Source organism: Dermacentor albipictus, chromosome 6 (genome assembly GCF_038994185.2).
Source record: "Dermacentor albipictus isolate Rhodes 1998 colony chromosome 6, USDA_Dalb.pri_finalv2, whole genome shotgun sequence".
Taxonomy (NCBI): Eukaryota; Metazoa; Arthropoda; class Arachnida; order Ixodida; family Ixodidae; genus Dermacentor; species Dermacentor albipictus.
In genome coordinates, this window is record NC_091826.1 from 28044458 (window position 1) to 28067555 (window position 23098).

At 47.0% G+C, this 23098-nt stretch overlaps 1 protein-coding gene across 1 annotated transcript in view; it reads right to left on the minus strand.

Annotated features, from left to right (window-relative positions):
* Positions 1-11228, minus strand: part of LOC135905086 (calcium-activated chloride channel regulator 4-like) — a 118392-nt gene extending 107164 nt beyond the window's left edge. The window contains exons 1-4 of the mRNA XM_065436058.1: positions 11209-11228; positions 10675-10843; positions 5574-5871; positions 184-290 (exon numbers count right to left, since the gene is read on the minus strand). Coding sequence (XP_065292130.1) covers positions 184-290; positions 5574-5871; positions 10675-10836 — 567 coding nt within the window. The 5' untranslated portion in view covers positions 10837-10843; positions 11209-11228. The remainder of the gene's footprint in view (positions 1-183; positions 291-5573; positions 5872-10674; positions 10844-11208) is intronic.
* Positions 11229-23098: the final 11870 nt, after the last annotated feature.

Consider the following 23098-nt stretch of genomic DNA (forward strand, 5'->3'; position numbering starts at 1 on the left):
TCATTATAATATTATTTGAAACCTGAGAGACATGTGGTGGCTTGCAACTCCACAAACATAGGTTTAAAAAACTGCCGTGGGTGTCTTTGTCTCCGTCTTCTGCACTGGGCGTTTTCATAAGTTACCATCATGCCCATGCACCTAGCCCCTTGCCCACAAACAAGCTGAAATCCTGCTGCTCACCTTGTCATCGACGCAGTAGGTCTCTGGAAAGGAATCGTCTCCCCTGGTACCGTATTCGTCGAAGACACCGTAACGTAGATGTGCCCACTCGTGCACGAAAGTATAGGCTGCAAGAGAAAAAAAAGTAGTCATCAAATAATCACCCGCAATAAAACACACATTTTCTCAGCTCTCCAACATGACTTCAGTGCGTCCATCACGCATGTAACCACAGCCATACATGAACAACCATTCTGGCACCGCCTTTGAGACTTCCAAAAGGACGAACAACATTTTGTTTTCTTTCTGAATGCAGATATCACACTTGGAAGATTTAGGAAATTCCGCGCACTGAATGCCTGCTCCTTTACATTAAGAGGGCAGACAACCACCTAGCAAACGCCTTCAGATGTTGGTGGAAGTGAGAAGAGAGATTTATAGGGATAGAATCGAGCATGTGGTCCGCCATTGAAGCCGGAATTGTGACTTACAATTTGCACTAAAAGTCGCAAAACAATGACTCGCCATCCCGTCTCTGAGGTGGATGTCCAGCGATGTTGTCGAAAACCACAACTATATCTGCTCAGGGGTGTATGCAATGCTTTATTGCATTACAGTAGCAGTAGTAATGGTAATTTAGAGTAATGGTGGTAATGCGAGTAATGGTAATTTAACAGCACGCCACGGCTGGTCGTATCATCGTATTCACGCTGCTCCTCAGGAGCCCTAACCATGGGCTTTGTGTCCGTGGCGGTTCATTTCATTTCACTCATTATGGGGTTTTACGTGCCAAAACCGCTTTCTGATTATGAGGCACGCCGTAGTGGAGGACTCCGGAAATTTCGACACCTGGGGTTCTTTAACGTGCACCTAAATCTAAATACACCGGTGTTTTCACATGTCGCCCCCATCGAAATGCGGCCGCCGTGGCCGGGATTCAATCCCGCGACCTCGTGCTCAGCAGCCTAACACCATAGCCACTGAGCAACCACGGCGGGTCCCGTGGCGGCGCTGCAACAGTAGTGAAATCCGTTGCTAGGCTGGTTATTTAATATATGAAAGGCTTGATGATGTCATTCTCCACGACGCAAGCTGCCGTCGCAGCGACAGCCTGCACAACAGTAATCTTTACCGGGAAATGCATGCGGGTAGCCCTACGTGTATCGCATTGTTATCACGAGCGTCTAATCATCAATGATGTGGTTTGGATGCGTGTTTTATGCTTCTTTATTGAAATGGGTGAAAGTATAGTGCAAGTTGTATTTTGATACCAAGGAATACACTTTTTGTTTCTATCACTGAAGGTCTGCTTTTCAACTACTGAAGTATTTTTGTTTGTTTTTTGAGGACGACGAATCTAAAACTATCCACCAACTAAAGCCCATCAGCTACGCAGTAAACTTGTAGGCAGCGTGAACTGTCAGTGAAGATTTGATGCTTGAAGTGTAGTAAATGAAATTACTGCACGCAGGTCGGCAGTAACTGCATGTCACCTACTTATCGTTTAAAATCCCAGTTCTTTATACTGCATAAGCGCTTGCACGTTATTGTGCGCGTATTACGACGTAAAAAGGTTCACGCTAACCAGTGGTGCTGCATTCAAGGCAGCGAGTGCCGTCGTTCATTGTATGGCGCCGTACATTAGTGTTCTGGTATGCGCGCGAGTTTGCGAGTGCATACTGAGGGTTTTCTGGTCTCCCTGTGAGGAACAGCATGTTATCGACTCTGATTGCGCCGAATGGGTACCAGCACTTCCATAGGTTTCTTTTTTTTTCGAATAAGTAAAGGTGCGCTGCGCCATAAACGAAAACGTGCAGGTGTTATTGGTTGTGTTGCACATGGCTGCACCCACTCTCTGCCAGGATGAATGGCGCACCGCACCACGGTATAACCGTGCCTGTACCCCTTCCACTTGATGACGCGTATAGAGAGTCCACTGCTGTAGCTCCTGCAATTGAGGGACTAGGTGCAGCGACACCACAAATAGGTTGAGGAGGTGTAACAAAACTTCGTTGAATAGAATAGACCTTATTGATAGGACTACTGATTGAATAGAATTGATATGATTATCGATATTTTGAACATACTGCTAGCCTCACATATGAGGCTGTTGCAGGAAAGGGGTAAGATACATCTTCAAGAGAACACAGTTCAAGTATAGGCGCAGACATAGATAAGTTTGGGTATACAAGGCAGTACATATGCACTCTATAATTATTACACAATTTTTATAACAGGAGCGGGGAAAAATGGTAGTTAACGCCATGATGGAAGGTTTAGCACACAGAAGAACAAGGAAAGAAAATATATATATATATTTTTGATGTGCAATGCGCAAAAGACAAGATTCAGCAAGTGTTTATGTCATGGCAGAATACAAGACACTGCTAAGTGAATTAGAATGCCATTGTACGACGCAGTGCACCTGTGTGCAGGTCGTAGTTACAGAACATAGTTTGATAACTTGGCGATAAAAGTTTCGAGTGATGTACAGGTGACAACGTCATCGGGCAACATGTTCCATTCACGGATTGCATGTGGAAAAAATGAGTACCTAAATATGTCATTGTAAAATCTGTATTCTGTTAAGTGCTTGGTTGTGTTTTGTTCGAGAAATACGTGTATCTGTCTGTAGCAAGTAGTCACTCGTATTGATTTTCGTGCTACCATTAAGGAGAAGGAAAAGAAACTTAAGACGAAGTAGTCGAGCTCGATTTTGTATAGTGGGAAGTTCAGCTCGCCTTAATAGTTCTGTGGGGGAGTCAAGACGGCGATACTTATTAAAAATAAATCTAATCGCTTTCCTTTGTACGCTCTCCAATTTTGCTATGCACTGCTTACGGAAGGGAAACCAACAGACTATTCCATATTCCAGTATAGAGCGAACTAGTGACACGTATGCTAAGCGTTTAGTATCTATTGATGCGGATCTGAGCGAGCGTTTTAACGAGTATAGAACTGCCAGTGATTTATTAACAATATATGTTACCTGCTTGTCCCATTTAAAATCTGATGAAATTATAACGCCTAAATATTTATACTCTTCTACTTTCTTTAACATCTGTCCTTGTAAATAATACGGGTAGTTCATGGGCGCTCTTTTATTCGTTACAGTCATACAAACTGTTTTCTCTGTGTTAATCACCATCTGCCACGTTTGGCACCATTGTGTTATATTTTCAAGTGCACTGTTTAAGGTTATCTGATCATCACGACAGGTTATTTCCTTGTAGATAACACAGTCATCTGCAAACATTCTTACTGTGGCGTTAGTATTAATGTGTAAATCATTGATAAAAAAAGAAAGAGGATAGGAGCTAAAACGGCTCCTTGTGGGACGCCAGATAGCACATCGCCGAAATCAGAAGAGTAGTTCTTGAAACATACATATTGACGTCGACCTGTAAGATAACTTTTTATCCACTTGGTGATTTTGTTGTCACCGAGGTAGTGGATAAGTTTTTGAAGCAACTTTGGATGGGAAACTCGATCGAATGCTTTAGATAGATCTAGGAATATCATGTCGGTTTGACTGCATTTGTCCAATGTAATCGCTAAGTCGTGGATTGTCTCAATCAATTGAGTAGTCGTAGACAATCCTTTTCTAATACCATGCTGATTAGGGACAATTAAATTATTTTTTTCTATGAATGACATTATGTGCTTTAGGATTATATGTTCAAGGATTTTGCCGGCCGTACAAGTAAGCGAGATTGGTCGGTAATTTGCTGTGCTGGTTGGGTCACCGGATTTATATATAGGGATAACCTTAGCAGTTTTCCATTTCACCGGAACCTCGCCCATTTGCAATGAATATATTCTACCAGTTAGCTTAGTTTGGCTAAAAAGAAAGCCTTGACTTGTGTATGGCGAAATCAGTTGGACTCAGCGGTTTAGAGAACATAAGACGCGGGTGCAACGGCTTGACAAATAATTACTCTGTTGAAGCTGTGCCCCGGATGTGTTTTCTTTTCAGCAATACCGTGAATAATCGCTATCGCACAAACCTATCGTTGTTTACAGCATGCTTCCAGCGCACAATTACACCTTTACTGCAAATAAATAAAAAGTAGCACAAATATGTTTCGCGGCGTTTTCCGCATTACTATGCATCATTGGTAAGCAATCTGTGGCATTAAAAAATCCTGACCTTCGGAAGACTAATCAACAAACATTCACTTTATTCAGGCCAAAGCCTTGGATTGCTGATGGGTCAAAAATTTGAGCGTCCCTAAATTCAATGGCACAAAAGTGGAGGGTCGAACCTTTGACCTTTGGTGTGAGTCGAACTCTCGACCTTCGGTGTTAATTAAACCGGGAATAATTAAGACAATTATAATGGACATATACTTAATTAAACCAATTGAAACCACGACCTTTGGTGGGAGCAAAGCCCACGATATTTGGTGTTATTTAGGGCAAGGTAAGTAAGGCACAATTATTGAACACAGAATTAGACAAAGCAGTTGAAACTGCGACCTTTAGGCGGGGGGGGGGGGCGGGGGGGAAGGCGAAGCCTTAACGTTTGGCAGGAGCCGAAGCCACGACATTTGGAGTTAAGGCATTGTTATTAATACTGATCTTTTACCACCCAGGTAAATAGGGCACTCGAACTCACGACCCCCGACTTTTGTTGCGAGTTGGACCTACGACCTTTGTGGTTACCTAAAGCGAAGTTAAGACATTGTTAATTACGGTAGACTTAAGGCACTGTAACCTATGGGCTTAGGTGGGATAAAACAAGTCATAGGAAGTAACGACGCATTCGATTGATAATTTTCGACTAATGATACCATAATTTATAATACTCTATCATACAAATAGCTTGGCGTCCGCCTGTAACCTGATCTTTCCTGAGCTACGCATGTCGCATCCACCCATCGATCCATCCATCCACCCACCCACCCACCCACCCACCCACCCAGCTATCCCTAAGACGCCGATACTTATGTTACGAAACCAGTTTTCTGAAATACAGAAACACAGAAGCGTCGCTTTAAATAACCAGACTTCATAACAAAACATTCGGAACCCATAGGAAATCATAACTGCGGCAGCACCGCTTTTATGTGCTACTATTTGAATTGACGTGATTCCGGACTACTACGTTTCGCGAACTGTTGACACTAACCGCCGTATTCAGAAATGTATCTTAACTTGAAGCTCACGCCTTATTTTATACAGATGACGCTTCCCGTGAATGCACCGAAGGGTGCGCAATGAGCGTCCTTCGCATATTCCCGCGAGGCGTCATTTAGATGAAGTCAAGCGTGGGCTCCAAGTTAAGATGCATTTCTTAATAAGGGGGTAAATACCACTGTCGCGATATGTATTTTTCATGCAGCTGCCAGCATGTCTTGCTGTCTTTGTTTCACACTAAGACCCTTGTAAATGCAACAAAAAATCCTTACCAGCACTTTCATTTGTTTCAGCCGTGAAGGGCGGCAGGCGTCGGAGATATTGCGATGGAATAAAAATGTAGTCTCCTTTTCCTCCGCAGCCGCTCGACGTCACCGTGCAAGGTGATTGTAAATCGCAGCTCTTGGAACTCACGATTCGAACATCACTTTTTAGGAACTGCGTTGCCCCTAGGACCTGTGCACCTCTTCTTTTTGGCCAAAATTTTGGAACCTCAATGACGAATGACTTGAAGTAGACTCTTCCATTTGTTGCTCTGTGTAGGAACCGCGATGCTGATTCCAGGACGACCTGCACGTCCAGAGTCACGAGTTACGACTCTGTAGGCCCAGGGATACAGCAGCAATGTTACAAGCACGAAAGTAGAATTGCACGTGCCACCTCGTTTTTCTGACGGTGAAAAAAAGGGTGAATACCTCGCATATTTGTGAATCGCTGTTTTGGGTACCCAGGCACCGCTATCTTGCAAGCTTCATTGTCACTGTAGGCGGAATTTATGTGACCATTCATTGAGGATCTGATCGAGCGTTTTAACGAGTATAGAACTGCCAGTGATTTATTAACAATATATGTTACCTGCTTGTCCCATTTAAGATCTGATGAAATTATAACGCCTAAATATTTATACTCTTCTACTTTCTTTAACATCTGTCCTTGTAAATAATACGGGTAGTTCATGTTCATGTTCATGTAGTTCAGTAGAGCAAAATATTCAGTTCAACTAAATCGACAGATTCTTCACCTAGAAGTCTCTCCTTCCTTGCTGTGCTGCTACTGCTCTGTTACTTCTCAATTCGAACCACCCACATCGAAAAGTGCCAGTTGACATAATCTGACATAATCTCCGCGTGACCTCCACTCCATGGCGGTTTTCTGCGAGCCAGTCGCTGCTGACGTCACAAAATAGCAGCCACAGTGTAGAGCAGGTGCAACCAGTCCTATCTTATTTTCGTCATTTTGTGGTTTTCAAAAGCGCTGTTCTCCCTACGAATGACATATAATTATTGCAAATGAGTTTCAGTGTAACTCCACATTTTTTATTCATGCACTCTAAAAGCCGTTTTTCAGGCATTACATAGGGCATAATATTACATTACATAACATATCACGGTGAGTAAATAATGAAGATACAGAAGCAAAACGTCCGCCATTTGCTGAAAACATAACTTGATAAAAGATAATGAAGAATACACTGCAAACATTGAGAACCTACTGGAAAAAGTAGAACTACAGCGGTAGCGACAACAGTAGAGAACTGCATATTTTTAAGCAGTCGGCGCAATACAATTCTAACAGTCGGAACGCAATGAGCCCTTATGTTTGCAAACAAAAGTACTGTTTGTATTGTTTGTACGTAGTGTTTGCTAGCACCACATAACATTCATATGTAGTGTCCCTTTAACGACAGGAACTTGTAACTTCACCTATGCTCTGTTAAGCATAGGTTTTTCGGGCGGCCAAGCTTATGTCTGTTCTGTCCTGTATCGTTCACTAAAACCAATGAACAATGTAAAATTTCAGTAGCCCGAAAGCCCCTATAGCTTCATTATTGATGACCTCTGCCACACAGGCGCTTAGATTGCGTTTTCAATATATGGGCTGCAGGCACGTACTCAGGGGGGGGGGGGGCTGGAGGGCCCGGCCCCCCCCAAAACATCATGTGGCATACCCCCCCCCCCCCCTCCCCATCCACGCCACCACTCCTCACACATTCCTAAAGCGCCGCCAGATCAATGTTCAGACTTTGCAGCTGTTCATCGGTCAGCATTATGCTGCCTTTTTCACTCCTTTTAGATGGCGGTAGTTATCGGCATCTCTTGTAATGTGAAGGACAGTTTTCTCATAGATTTCGCACCCGGCGATTAACTCGTGATGCATTCAGTTGTCACCATCTATTCAACCGTCACGCGCATAGCTGTTGCTTTTGTTAGTTCAACCTTCTTTGTTTAGGCTGATCCTGGGACCAGGAGAGGGATGCGGCTGTTACTCAGCTGGCCTGTAGTCTCATGGAACGAGTTGCGGCCGTAGAAAACGCCAATTGCGTTTAACTTTTGCCTTGGTTTCATTATTTCCTTGAATTACGGCTCGCCGCGACGCTGGCAGATGCCCGGAATCATATACACATGATATGGGTCAGATAAGGTGGGAAATAAAATAATGTGAAAGAGCGTCCATCATGAAACCCTGCAATAACCCTTAAACCCACAAGCAAGATGACTGTCGCCCGTCACCTCGTCTGTTTCTCCCTAATTGTATAGCACTTTTCGTGCAAAATTGGCTACTGGAAACAAAAATCGCAAGGAGTTGAGAAATTAAGCAATCTACTAAGGGAGAAAGCCAAGGCAACAACCAAACTGCAAGCAAAAGCGAATAATAAGAAAGTTATCCGTTGTTTATGAGAATATTTATGGATCAACATCTGTTTATTTAAAAAAGGAAGTAGAGAAAACGCCACCGGAAGTGGGGAGCAATTACTTGTTTTGAATGACGCTTCTACAGTTATCGGTCGAACCACCTCACGTAGCCATTTCTCTGCTGTGCCTATGTGGGTGTTTTTCTAACCTTTCGCGGTGAGCGCAGTACGTCTAGAACTGCAGAATCCTGCGCTCTACGCAGTTGTATGGGACTGGCGGCCGCACAGCGTTACGCAATTCGCGGAACTGTCAAAATTGATCCACAAGGCGAAAATAACTGATATTCGAAACTATAACATGAGAAAGACTCAAGAAGTCGTAAAAAAATGAACGAGGCCTGAAATCAGTAAAAAAGGCACCTGGCATAGGACAAACCATGATGTATGCACTAAATATAAGAAGGATAATATCATAAGCAATCTCGAAGATATAGTAAAACCAGCGGAAAAATTCTAAGCTGACCTGTATACAGTACCCAGAGGAGTCATGATACCTCACTTAGAAACAGTAATGAAAAGGATACAGAAACTCTCCTATAACTAGCCATGAGGTCAGAAGGGCCCTGAAAGACATGAAACGATGAAGAGCGGGAGGAGAAGGTGGAATAACAGTCAGTAGCGTGGCTAGGTCGTTTGGCACCCGGCGCCCGTAGGTCTTCTGTCACTCCCCCCCCCCCCCCCCCTTGCCCCGAGGTATAGACGGCAGTAAGAGGGGTGTCTTCAGACGTATATGACCCCCCCCCCCCACGGCCCCCCTGCACCCAGGGCCTACAGCCCCCCCCCTCCCCCCCCCTGTTGCTACGCCGCTGATCACAGTCGATTTAAGCAAAGATGGAGGAGACATAATGCTTGGAAAACTGGCGGCTCCTTATACGAAGTGTCTATCGACTGCCAGGGTCCCAGAAAACTGGAAGAATGCAGACATTATACTAATCCACAAAAATGGAAATTATAGGACCATTAGCTTGCCCCCAGTATTATATAAAATATTTACCGAAATAATCTCCAATAGAATAAGGGCAATACTGGATTTTGTCAACCAAGGGAACAGGCTGGCTTCAGGAAGAGATACCTTACAATGGATCACATTCATGTCATCAATCAGGTTATCGCGAAATCTGCAGAGTACAATAAGCCTCTCTATGTGGCTTATATAGATTACGAAAATGCATTTGATTCAGTAGAGATACCAGCAGTCATAGAGGCACTACGTAATCAAGGACTACAGAACGCTTACGTAAAAAGCTTGAAAAATATTGCTACATGCGTGCGGTATTTGTTTGTTTGAACGAGGTGCGTGGGCGCCATCACTACAGAAAAGAGGAAGAAGAACGAACTGGGCTCGCGCTGTGAATCTAACCGGTCAGCGCTGCAACCGTTGTTGTAAGTATAATCTGTAAATAGTTTCTCGTCTTACTGACTCGTCCTTCTCGTAAGAATATCTACAGAGGTTCTACAGCTACCTTAATTCTACACAAGAAAAGCAGGGACATAACTATAGAGAAAGGGGTCAGACAGGGAGACAATTTCTCCAAAGCTATTTACTGCGTGCTTAGAAGAATTCAAGCTATTGAACTGGGAAGGCTTAGGAGCAAAGATCTGAGCTAATATATCAGCAACCTTCGGTTTGCCGATGAGATTGTTCTATTCAACAACAATGCAGACGAGTCACAACAAATGATTAGAGACCTTAACAGAGAGAGTGTTAGAGTGGGGTTGAATATTAATATGCAGAAGTTGAAGATAATGATAAATAGCCGGGCAAAGGAACAAGAGATCAGGATCGCCAGTCGGCCACTAGCCACTAGAGACTGTGAAGGAGTACGTTTACCTAGGTCGATTAATCACAGGGAACCCTGATCATGAGAAGGAAATTCACAGAAGAATAAAAATAGGTTGGATCGCATACGGCAGACATTGCCAGCTCCTGACTGGAAGCTTACCATAATTATTGAAAAGTAAGGTGTGCAATCAGTGCATTTTGCCAGTGCTGACATATGGGGCAGAGACTTGAGAACAAGTTAAGGAACGCGCAAAGAGCGATCGAACGAAGATTGCTAGACATAACGTTAAGAGAAAGAAAGAGAGCGATTTGGATCAGAGAGCGAACGGGTATAGACGGTATTCTAATTGACATCAAGAGGGAAAAATGTAGCTGGGCAGGTCATGCAATGCGCCGGTAAGGTAACCGTTGGACCATTAGGGTTACAGAATGGGTACCAAGAGAAGAAAAGCGCAATCAAGGACGACAAAACACTAAGTGGAGCGATGAAATTAGGAAATTCGCAGGCGCTAGTTGGAATCGGTTGGCGCAGGACAGGGGTAAATGGAGATCGCAGGTAGAGGCCTTCGTCCTGCAGTGGACAAAAAACAGGATGATGATGATGATGATGATGATGATAGATGTGGTGCCCCTTCCCCCCCCCCTTCGAAAAAAAATCCTGGGTACGTAGCATCCTGGGTAATGTAGCATTTTGCAGTGAATATTTTTCGGTGAAGTGAGGTCGGCCGAAAAACCAAATTTGAGCGGGCTCTCCGCTGTCAACCTGAGTTCATCATGAGACTAGCGACAGAATTACTGAGAGTTTATTCAAATTTTATGCAACGACGGTCGCTGAACATACGTTCTGTTAGCTTACTAAATAAGCTTTAAAGAAAGGTTGAAGTATCGGGGCACGTACCTTTAGGTTGCGGATAATGTTTTCGTCCGGTGCGACATCCTGCGCGATTGATACCAAAATATTGGTATAGCCGCCATTCCTCTTGTCGATGCCCCCAGAGACGGCGCTCACCAAGCAGAAAAACCACAAGGTCGCTGCGAGTGTCCTTTGGGAGACGCCCATGACTGTTCTGTAACGGGACCGATGAGGCAAATTTATATAATAAGCTGTACCCCCACACAAAGGAATGTATACTTAGTACAAATGGGCTATTTGAAAAACTGGTAGCAAGCTCTAACGCCTGGGGGCCTCCTCCGCCCAAAAGTCACTTTGGGAGTTGGGAGATGAAGGCCGCGGCCTTCCCAGGGCTCCGCTTTTTTCGCATTGCTGGCCTTCACTCCCGCAACAACTGCGCTACTCCGCAACAAAGACGGCGAATCAGTTGACGCCGCTGGAAACAAAGCAAGCTCTACAGGCAACTAAAAAAAAAAAATCAACGCAAGCCACCTAACGCGAAGTCTTCATGACACAGTAAAAAATGCGCCCCATGCTGACCTGACTTGCGCAGAGACACTCCACGGAATAAAGGCCCCAGAAAGGACGAAAAGACGACGAACATAAACAATAAAGTCAAGTAATACTTAGCCAGGTCATACCTTCGAAGGGTACTGGTCGAACACAAGGCGTCAGCGATTGGCGCGTGGCGCACGCGTACTTCGTCGTCGAGAACGCGGCTGCTGCTGATGATGATTATGGTGGTGGTGATGATGATAATAATCCCCTTAAATGCAATCGGAAGAAATTCCTACTCGCTCTTCGACGCTGCCTTTATTGTATGATCGTAAAAATTCCTTTTGTGCTTGATTTGTTTTTCTGTCCTATGCTTCAGTTACGCAAAATGAAACAACTAAAACTCGCCGAATTACAGCGTCACCGATTTCACAATGCGGAGCAGTATACACTGAACTACGGTGGATCTACTACCTTCTTTCTTTTTGTAAGAAGTGACCTTAATTCAGGTGCTTGTATTTTAAAAACTAAGCTATGAGCCGCTTGGTGGTTGGCATTTCTCGTGTCCGTCCGAAAGTGAAGTGTCCGCCAGCAAAGTCAAGCAAACAATGCATGCGTGCATTGGAATCACGCATGCGATGTACAGAACAGCGTATGTTTCAATACAAAACAAGCACGAATCAAGGATATATCATCATCAGCAATGGCCCATACGCGAGTAAGGAAGAAAAAAAAATACAATGGCTTTTGAAAAGTGTTGGAGGTATTCGCATAGACACACAGCATGTGTTAAAACGTAGAGAACAATATATATATATATATATATATATATATATATATATATATATATATATTGTCACGTGGTAGTGACGCTGAAGAAGGCAGCAAAACTTTGATTAACGAAACTAGCGTTTTATTGGGCTAACTTGTGCCCTCAAAACAGGCTACACTCAAAGAACGATAGCGGCGAATACACTCGGCGGTCGTCAAAAATCTTATGAGCGGTTCAAGCGCGTCGGCTTTTATATATCAGTCGTCGAATGCTCTAGAGTAATCGCTGGGACCCGCGTGCCTTCCACAAAGTTCTACATTGTTCGCGTCGCGCAAACATGCAATCAGATTACACAAAGTTCGGTCTCGGACAGTGGATGGAACCATCGATAACACTCCAGAAATTTCCGATACATGCATGCGCATCCTGCGCTGTCCGATAACGTTTGTTAGGCGGTGAAACGTGTCGCCCGATAAAGACAAGTGCACGTGTCAATACCCCCCTTTAAAAAGCCTCAACCCGATGCTGCAAACAAACGAAAGTAATAAAGAAAAGCCATCGTAGCAAAGAAAACAACAAAATAAGGAAGGTAGTCAGCGTCCGTAAAAGGGTTTAAGACGCACCACGTGGACCACTTTAGATCGTGCGTGGCGCCGCTGTGAATGCGAAATGCAATCTGGCACGACCTTATAGTCCAGTGCGCCAATACATCGGATGACCTTGTACGGTCCGAAATAGCGTCGCAATAGTTTCTCACTCAGTCCTCGTCGTCGTATCGCGGTCCATACCCAAACAAGATCGCCGGGCTGGAACTCGACGAAGCGTCGTCGGAGGTTGTAGTGTCGGCTGTCGGTACGCTGCTGGTTCTTGATCCATAGGCGGGCGAGCTGTCGGGCTTCTTCGGCGCGCTGGAGATAGGTAGCGACGTCAAGATTCTCCTCGTCAGGGACGTGTGGCAGCATGGCGTCGAGCGTCGTCATCGGGTTCCTGCCGTAAACCAACTTGAGCGGCGTGATCTGCGCTGTTTCTTGCACCACCGCGTTGTAAGCGAAGGTTACATACGGCAGGACGGCGTCCCAGGTATTGTGTTCGACTTCGACGTACACTGCTGGCATGTCGGCGAGGGTTTTGTTCAGGCGCTCCGTAAGACCATTTGTCTGTGAGTGGAAGGGAGTTGTCCTCATGTGCCTTGTCTGAGTGTGCTGCAGAATGGCTTGGGTGAGCTCCGCTGTAAAGGACGTACCTCTGTCGGTGATGAGGACTTCTGGGGCACCTTGTCGCCGCAGGATGCTTTTGAGGAAAAATGTTGCCACTTCGGCTGCGCTACCTTTCGGCAGAGCTTTAGTTTCAGCAAACGGGTGAGATAGTCCATCGCCACGACGATCCACTTATTTCCGGATGTTGGCATCAGAAACGGTCCCAACAAGTCTATCCCGATATGCTGAAAAGGTCGGCAAGGAGGCTTGATCGGTTGAAGTATCCCGCTTGCCTTGTCGGTGGTGTCTTGCGTCGCTGACAGTCTCGGCATGTCATGACGTAACGGGCCACGTCGGCGGTCAGACGCGGTCAGTAATACCGTTCTTGTATCCTCGATAGCGGCCGGGAGAAACCGAGGTGCCCAGTTGTCGGATCGTGATGTAGGGCGTGCAGTACTTCTGGACGCAGCGCCGACGCAACAACAAGAAGGTAGTTGGCGCGGACTGGTAAGAAGTTCTTCACGAGTAGGTTGTTTTGAAGCGTGAACGAAGAAAATCCACGCTTAAATGCCCTAGGGACAGCGTCGGTCTGCCCTTCCAAATACTCGACTAGGGCTTTTAGCTCCGGGTCCCCTCGTTGCGGCTCAGCGAAGTCTTCCACGCTTATTATTCCAAGGATGACGTCGTCATCCTCCTCATCTTGTGGCGGCGGGTCAACGGGGGCGCGTGATGGGCAATCGACATCTGAGTGTTTTCGTCCGGACTTGTACGTTACAGTGATGTCGTGTTCTTGTAGTCTGAGGCTCCAGCGCGCCAGTCGTCCTGAAGGATCCTTTATATTCGCTAGCCAACACAACGCGTGATGGTCGCTGAAGACTTTGAATGGCCTGCCATATAATTAAGGGCGAAATTTAGCAGTAGCCAAAACGATGGCGAAGCATTGCTTTTCGGTCGTTGAATAGTTGCCTTCCGCTTTTGTCAGCGACGGGCTAGCATAAGCTATCACCTGTTCGACTCCGTTTCTTATCTGCACTAGAACGGCACCGATGCCTAGGCTACTGGCGTCAGTATGGATTTCTGTATCGGCGTACTCGTCGAAGAGCGCAAGTACCGGTGGCGACTGCTTGCGTCGTTTGTGTTATTCAAATGCGTCGGCCTGCGGCGTTTCCCACTTGAACTGAACATCACATTTAGTTAGACGTGTCAACGGCTCAGCGATGTGTGAAAAGTCCTTGACAAAGCGCCTGTAGTAGGCACACATGCCAAGGAATCTACGCACTGCCTTCTTGTCGATGGGTTGCGGGAACTGTGCGATTGCAGCTGTCTTCTGCGGGTCCGGATGTACTCCAGATTTGTAGAAGACGTGGCCTAGAAACTGATGCTCATCGTAAGCGAAGCGGCACTTTTCCGGCTTCAGCGTGAGCCCTGAAGACTTGATGGCCTCTAGTACTGTCGCAAGCCGCCTGAAGTGATCGTCGAAATTTCTGGTGAAGACGACGACGTTATACAAGTAAACGAGTCAGGTCTGCGACTTAAATCCTGCTAAAACCTTGTCCATCACGCGCTGGAACGTTGCAGGCGCCGAGCACAGTCTAAATGGCATAACTTTGAACTCGTAGAGACCGTCTGGGGGGATGAAGGCGGTGTTTTCGCGATCTCTTTTGTCGATTTGTATTTGCCAGTAGCCAGACTTGAGGTCCATTGACGAGAAGTATTTAGCGTTGCAGAGCCGATCCAATGCGTCGTCTATTCGTGGGAGGGGGTATACGTCCTTCTTCGTGATCTTGTTCAGAGGACGATAATCGACGCAGAACCGTAGGGTTCCGTCCTTTTTCTTCACCAGGCCTACAGAAGATGCCCACGGGCTTTTTGACGGCTGGATGATGTCGCCGCGCAGTATTTCGTTGACTTGGTGCCTTATAGCCTCACGTTCTCGCGTAGAAACTTGATAAGGGCTCTGGCGGGGAGGTCGAGCACACTCTTCGGTTATTATGCGATGCTTTGCGACTGGTGTTTGTCGAATCCTTGATGACGTCGTAAAGCACTCTTTGTATCGTCGATGTAAACTTCTGAGCTGTTGCTTAATCATGGGGAGACTTGAATTTATGTCGAAGTCTGGTTCGTGAACTACGGTCGTCGGGGTAAATGCGGCAGAATCCGAGAGGACAAACGCATTGCTGGTTTCCAGAATTTCTTCGATGTATGCGATCGTCGTGCCCTTGTTCATGTGCTTGAACGCCTGGCTGAAGTTTGTCAGCAACACTTTCGTGTTTCCTCCGTGCAGTCGAGCGATTCCTCTTGCGACGCAAATTTCGTCATCGAGCAGCAGACGTTGGTCGCCTACGATGACGCCTTCTACGTCAGCAGGTGTTTCGGTACCGACCGAAACAACAATGCTGGAGCGAGGCGGGATGCTCACTTGATCTTCGAGCACACTCAAGGCGCGGTGACTAGGAAGGCCCTCCGGCGGTATCGCTTGATCTTCCGACAGCGTTATTGACTTCGACTTCAGGTGGATGATTGCGCCGTGTTGGTTCAGGAATTCCATGCCAAGAATGACGTCTCGTGAACACTGTTGGATGATAACGAAGGGGGCAGGGTAAGTCTGGTCATGAATGGTAATTCTTTCCGTGCACATTCCAGTCGGCGATATGAGGTGTCCTCCAGCGGTCCGAATTTGAGGGCCTTCCAATGTAGCCTTAACTTTCTTCAACTGGGCGGTGATGTGTCCACTCATGACGGAGTAATCAGCCCCTGTGTCCACTAAGGATGGTAACTGCGTGGCCATCGAGAAGCACGTCAAGGTCGGTGGTTCTTTGTCTGGCGTTGCACTTAGGTCTTGGCGTCGGATCATGGCTGCGTCGTGTTGAACTGAAGCTGGAACGTCGCGTCGTGAAGCCGTCTTTCGTCGGTGTAATCTTGGCTTCTTGACTTCATCGGGACAGCGGCGTGTCGTTATTATGTCATCGAGATGGTCTCTTCGTCGTCTTCGTCGGCGGCGGAGGATCTTCGTCAGTTCGACGAACAGCAACCGCACCTCCATCGGTTGCTGCTTTTAGTTTTCCGGATATGGGCTCACAGAGCGGCCTCGGGCAGGGCTGGTGTATGGTCGGCGCTGCGGCGAAAGGTAGCGGCCTGGTGACGGCGAACGGGATGGTCGTCGAGGGTTTCATGAGTGGCGGCGAGGTAGTCGGCGATATCACGAGGTCGTTCGCCAATCTGTGGTCGCGGCGCGTTAACGGCGAACCCTCGGAGTCGCATCTTCCGGTATGGGCATCGGCAGTAGATGTGCCCGGCTTCTCCGCAGTGATAGCAAAGCGGACGGTGGTCGGGGGCGCGGCAAACGTCAGTCTTCCTTGGAACGCCGCGTAAGGTGACGGCTTGGCGTGCCGGCGGTTAGGAACTGTGTCGTGGTTGGGCCCTGCCGTGGGCGCCGAGGGGGAACGTGACGGCGGGCTACAGCAGCGTATGTCATCGCTTGCGGCTGAGGCTGCGGTGATTCAGGGCCTACTCCGAGTTGTTGTTTCCGTTCCTCACGTACGGCTTCGGCAATTGAAGCCACTTGAGGCTGTGATGAGGGCAACAGCTTCTGTAGTTCCTCTCGCACGACCGCGCGGATATTGTCGCGCAGGTCGTCGGTGGCCAGTGACGCAACTCCGGCGTAGTTTGTCGAGTTCGTGCGGCGGTTGAATTGCCGGTTCCGCATTTCCAGTGTCGTCTCGATGCTAGTGGCCTCGCGAAGAAAGTCGTCGACGGTCTACGGTGGGCTTGGTACCATTCGGGCGAAAAGTTCCTCCTTTACACTACGCATAAGTAAGCGGACTTTCTTCTTCTCGGACATTTCCGGGTCGGCGTGGTGGAATAGGTGGCTCATTTCTTCTGTAAAAATCGCGGTGGTTTCATTAGGCAGCTGCACTAGGTTTTCTAGTAGTGCTTGGGCTTGTTCTCGGCGTACGACGCTTGTGAAGGTCTGCAGGAAGCCGCTTCGGAAGAGGTCTCACGTCGTTAAGGTGGCTTCTCAGTTCTCGAACCACGTCCTGGCAGCGTCTTCCAGTGCGAAGAAGACATGTCGCAGTTTGTCGTCGCTGATCCAGCTGTTAAATGCAGCGATCCTTTCATACGTGTCAAGCCAGGTTTCCGGGTCCTCGAATGTTGAAGCGCGGAACGTCGGAGGCTCCCTGTGCTGCTGCAGCACGGGGAGATGCTGGGGCTGCCATTGCGGTTGCCTTGGCCACAATCTTCGTGGTCTTCTCAGGTAGAAGTCCATGCTCCGGGAGCAGCTGTTGAAGACGGCAGCTTGCTCGATGGTCCGGGACTACGTTGGTGTTCTCTTTGTGGTCCGGGCTGGGATCACGGCTTGTCGGGGGCGTCCCGTACATGAACAAAAAGCACCTCCACCAGATGTCACGTGGTAGTCACGGTAAAGAACACAGTAGCAATACTGTGAGAGACAGAAGTAGCTTTTACTGGGCGAACCTGTGCCCACAAAGTCAGGCTACACTTAAAGCACAACGATAGCGGTGAACACAGTCGGCGATCGTCGAAAATGATCAGCGGGTCAAGCGCGTCGGCTTTTATACAGCAGTCGTCGAATGTGCCAGTCTAGTTGTTGGGACTCGCAAGCCTTCCAGAAAGTTTTATACCATTCAAGTCACGCGATGAAATCAGATAACACAAGGTTCGGCGACAACAGGCAGTGGATAGAAGCATCGATAACTTTCCAGAAACTTCCTATAAAAACAGTTGTTAGGCGGCGAAATGTGGTCGCCCGAAAAAAATAAGCACGCGTGTCAATATATATATATATATATATATATATATATATATATATATATATATATATATATATATATATATATATATATATATATATATATATATATATATATATAAGAATATATATATATAAGAATGAGAAATGATAACTTATTCGCAATGAAAGTGGATGAAAAAACACCTTGCCGCAGGTGGGGAACGACCCCATGTCTTCGCCATACGCGTGCGATGCTCTACCAATTGAGGTACCGCGGGGCCATTCTACTATCCACTTTCTGGGGCTTGCATGTTTTATTGCTAGAACTAACCCTAGGAGTGCCAGCCAGCGCCACCACTCACAAACCTTTTTCATTTGAACCTTTCCACAAACCTTTTTTCTCGTGCGTGCCTGCGTGTGCGTGCGTGCGCTGGTGTTTGTGTTTATATATACAGTGGGTATTTTTTTAGCTACCCACATTTTAGAAATTGCTTGTTGTAAAATGCACAAATTTAACCCTTCATCTAGGTTACTCTTCGAGGACGCCATTACTTGCACGATAAATCAGCAGCTCTTTCGACAAATTAATATGATTGGGCTAATTATCCTCTCTATTTTCTTATGGCCCATATTTGTGTCTACGAATTATGACCGATGAATTCGCAAGACGTATCCACTTAGAACGAATTATATGTACTGCAATGTTTCGATCTATTAATTTTCATGGTGTCTGATGAAATAAAACGAATATGTGTTCCTGTCACTTTTGTGCTTGAAGTCATAAACCAATGACAGTGACAGTGACAAGAATTTTATTAGAGTGTCCTGAGGAACTTGATTAGGGAGAACCGAAGGCTCCCCGATCGTGTTGGTGGCTCCGCCCACGACGGGACAGGGAGATGGTGGCTCTCCGCGACGTCGCGGGCCTTCTGGACGGCCTCTTGTTGGTTTGGGAAATCCGAGCTCTTCAGCAAGGCGCCCCACTTGGACTTGTTATGAAAGTCGGAGCCCGCGTTGTACGGGCACAGCCAGAGCATGTGGTCGAAGAAGCAGCACGCGTGACCGCATTTGGAGCACGACTGCAGGAAGTTCGAGTCTATCCAACTAAGCGCTCTCGGGGTGAGGTACGATCTCGTCTGTAAAAGCCTGAAAGTAATGCCGCGTTCAGACTACCTGCGCTACGTAGGGATCGTTCGCACGAATCGTAAGCGTCAACGCAAAAAGCGCAACTTGTTTGTTCACACTACTGTTGCATTGAGCAGAAAGTACGCAACAATCGCCGCCAGCCTGGGCGTAAATGTTGGAGTACCCGCTACTTTTACGACACGCACCGATTAGACTGTTACGACTACGCCAATGCACGACGCAGTTTCGGTTTGCATCTTCTGGTCACGGAGCTTCCGGCCTCCCCAGATTCCGCGTTTTCATCCGGCGCCCGCCATCCCGGCAATCCGACGTAGCACCGTTGTCCTTTGCGTGTCAATACGGTTTGACGGTCTTATTGTGCTGTGTGTGCTCGTGGCTGGTGATGATACTAGCTTCGCAAGTCTCTGCGTGACCGCCATCTCAGCCATCCGGCGTTGCAACGCTGTTGCTTGCTGCTGCTGCTCCCGACGCCATCCGCGTTTTCACGCGTTCGCGCCGAACGCGCGCGGTGTCCCTGAGTGCAGTGCGGTTTTCCAGTCTCATTGTGTTGCGTACACTGCCCGTGCCTAGTGATGATGCTGAGTGCGGAAGCTTCTTCGCTGTGCAGCGATGAATTTGTAACTGAAGAAGTGCGGTAGAGTCCGATACACTATGGCCAGCACCTGAAAACTTTGGGCTTGAAGAGCCACAGCCTGCGCTAACAGCCACTTGCTGATCGGCGGCATGTTGAAAAATGCGAAACGCGGCTGTACCAGAACGGTGATTGGCCAGTCATAAAAAACTTATCTTATCGAAAGGCTCAATGTGAACATAGGCGATTGCTAGCTGCGTAAACAGTCGTTCCAGCAGTTGCGCGAATTGCAATAAATACGCCACTTATATCGAATGCGACTGTAGTCTGAACGCGGCATAACAGCCTGAGCCCTGTTCAGTTTCGGGCTGGGAGGAGGGAATTTTTTCCTGCTGTATCTGTAATGTGACGTAATTTCGTGAAAGGTTGTAAGTTTATTTTGAAGGGGCAATCCTGTGGCAGAACCGGACCGCTAGCTCGGGCGCGGTTCGTGAATTCACGCGCCAGGCAGTTGGCCCGCTCGTTAGGGTTGCAACCCACTCGGTTAGTTGCATCGTCCATGTGGGCCGGCAACCATGCTATATACCATAGACCTGCAGTTTCTTCTCGCGTATTAATACGAAAGCATCTGTTAACGATGTCGGCTGCGTGTTTACAAAGTAGAGCGGACGAGAAAGCACTGACCGCCATGCGCGAGTCGGAGATAATGGACGCCGGGCCTTTTGCGGCTTGAAGAGCCAAGGCTATAGCGGTTTCCTCCGCCTCGTTCGCGTGTTTAGCGTAAATTGATGCGGCGCTGATAAGTGTACCGCGCGCGTAAACGACCGTGATTGCAAACCTGTCTTCGCTGCCATATTTGGCGGCATCGACGAAGAATGCATCTGCCCCGTAAGGATCTATTCGTCGAAGGATGGCTCTAGCCCGCGCTCGTCTGCGACCTTCGTTATATATTGGGTGGATGTTCCTCGGCACGGGCTCAACCTTTATACCATCACGGGCTAATTTAGACAGGAAGTTTCGGTTGAGCGGTGCCTGTATAGGGAGTTGACCAGCTTCATCAAGAACCTTGATTCCCGGCTTAGTTGACCAAAGCCTGGATATCTGTGCAATAAACTGTGCTTCAATTAATTCGTCTGTGGTATTATGAATTCCGTGTTCAAGTAGTTTTATTGTGCTAGCGGATTGTGGAATACCAAGTATTCTTTTGACGCCGGACCTGATGAGTGTGTCGAGTTTGTTCTTTTCAATTTTGCTCCATTTGAGGTACGGTGCCGTGTAAGTAATGTGACTGATGAAGAAACCAACGTTTTTTTTTAAATATAAGTGGAACGCCAACGCATTTGGTTGCACACGTTGAAAATTATTGCCTCGCAAGTGCTGCGGTCTTTAGAATTTTTTCCAAGTGGATGTACCTTGCAAACTCACCGTCTCTAATTCATAAATAGAAACGTATACCGTTGTGTAACTAATTAAAATGTTAATAACCGTAATGCTGATAATTATTGAGGTAAGCTTTTTGATGCGTCATAAGAGTATTGACCGCCTCATCAAGCAATATATATCAAGGGTTCGAATTGCGGTATTTGGAACAGGCAATGTTAATCTGGCTAAAAAAATAATAACGTCCAAATAACTTTACCCAAGCTTTTTAACGAAAAAGAAGATCCACAAAACATAGCGCGAAATAGGATCTTAAGACCTCTGGTGTTCGGTTGTCCGAAGTCTGACGACTTAATATCACAGGTATTCTAAATTCATCCTACCACGCGTTTGTTTTTAATCTGTTTTTGTTTCTCTTTTTTTTGTTTTGTTCAGGAGCTTAGCTAAACTTATCTGAGACACCTCACCCCGTATATGGTTTCTGCAGGGTTATTTAGAGAGGCCGATTTACAGATAAGAGAAAAAGGACAGGCCTAGGAAGCCAAAGGATACTATTTAATAATAAACACTTGATTATTCACTTTAGAGCGCGTATTGCAGAAATAAGACAGAAGCGTTGTTGACAAATTCGACTTCGTCCTGCTAGCCGCCTGGTTAGTTCTGCTGGTAGAGCGGCTGCCCTGGAAAGACGGTGGTCCCCGGGTTCGGGTCTCGGACGAGGGCGACTTTTTCTTCAATCGCGAGGCGTTTGTTTCGAAAAACCCGTATGAGTTTCCCCTGTAGCAGTTGCTACGATTGGGTCATTTTCCTTTAATTATTTCTCTCCACCTTACGGGTTTCCGCAGAACTATTACATTCGTTTCAATGTTAGGCGTATGGATTCACGTTTAGATAAACTGGACAGACGTTTTAGAAGCAGAAAGACAAACAGCATCTCACCTGCCGGAACACAAGAGAACTTCGCTTGACTACTGACGTTGTCCTTGCACCACATCACAGAGCAAAGGGAACCATTCTGGGAGCCGGCACGTTCGTTGGTTGATATCATGTCTGCTACGGGGCCCAGCAAATATAGATGTTCTCTGCAAACGCAAAAAGCAATGCAGCCTTTAGAACAGGTCCAGAAGAAGGCATTGGTGCTGTGCAGTCGTCCAGACCTAATCGACAGCCCACGCAGGGTGTCTCGCTGGTGCAAGAGCAATCATGTTTGATTCGTACAGTGACTGAGGGACAGAAGTCGAGTGAAAGAGGAAACTTATTAAACTTTCTTTGGCTCCAATCTTTCTCACTCGAGTAATAGGCGCGTGATAAAAGGGAAAGGCGGCAGCAGTAAAATGTCAGACACTTTCTGACACATCTTTTTTTCTGACACGGGTGACAGAAACTCTATGGAGTGCCCCGATAGCCTCCTCACCCGCTGTATAAAATAAACTCCGTTTCATGCATCAGGTGCAATGCTGTGGAAGCTACGCAAGTGGTGCAGTCTCCAAATAATATCGCTCTGCGCGTTCCGTGTATGGTTCGCTGGGCGTTTGCTGGCGGCGTTGCACGTGAGGCTGCCGTGAGAGCATGCATGTGAGGCTGGCGCGGCGGGAGGGAAATAAGTATACCGAAAAGAAAATTTATACAAAAAAACGTGTTAGCAGCCGAATGAACGCATGTCTTGATGGCTTCTTAGGGTAAATTCTTATTTTCATTCAGAACTGACCTTATATAAAGAACATTTTCACGAAGATCCGCAAACACACCGAACTGTTTCTCAGTGGGAACGCAGCAAAAAGTGTCTGTAGCATCCACAGCGTTGCACCTGATGTATGAAACGCAGTATAGTAGATGCCTAGGGCGGACACCGTAACAATGTTGCCGGCGCTCATGTCCATGAAAGCGATCTGCAACGCGGCAAAAGTGCGCCACAGCCCGGACCTCGTCTTCAAAGCGATCTGCGATATCTGCAGAGTGCGCGTAGTGCCGGTAGCACCGCATGCGCTGTGCGTTCCACGTTTCGTTCAAGCTGAAGCGAAAGATGCACGAAGGTCAATTCGCTTGCTGCTGCCGCGATTGCTCACTCCGGAATTTCGACAGCGGGTTCCGCGCTCATCGAGTGAGATGTGTTCATG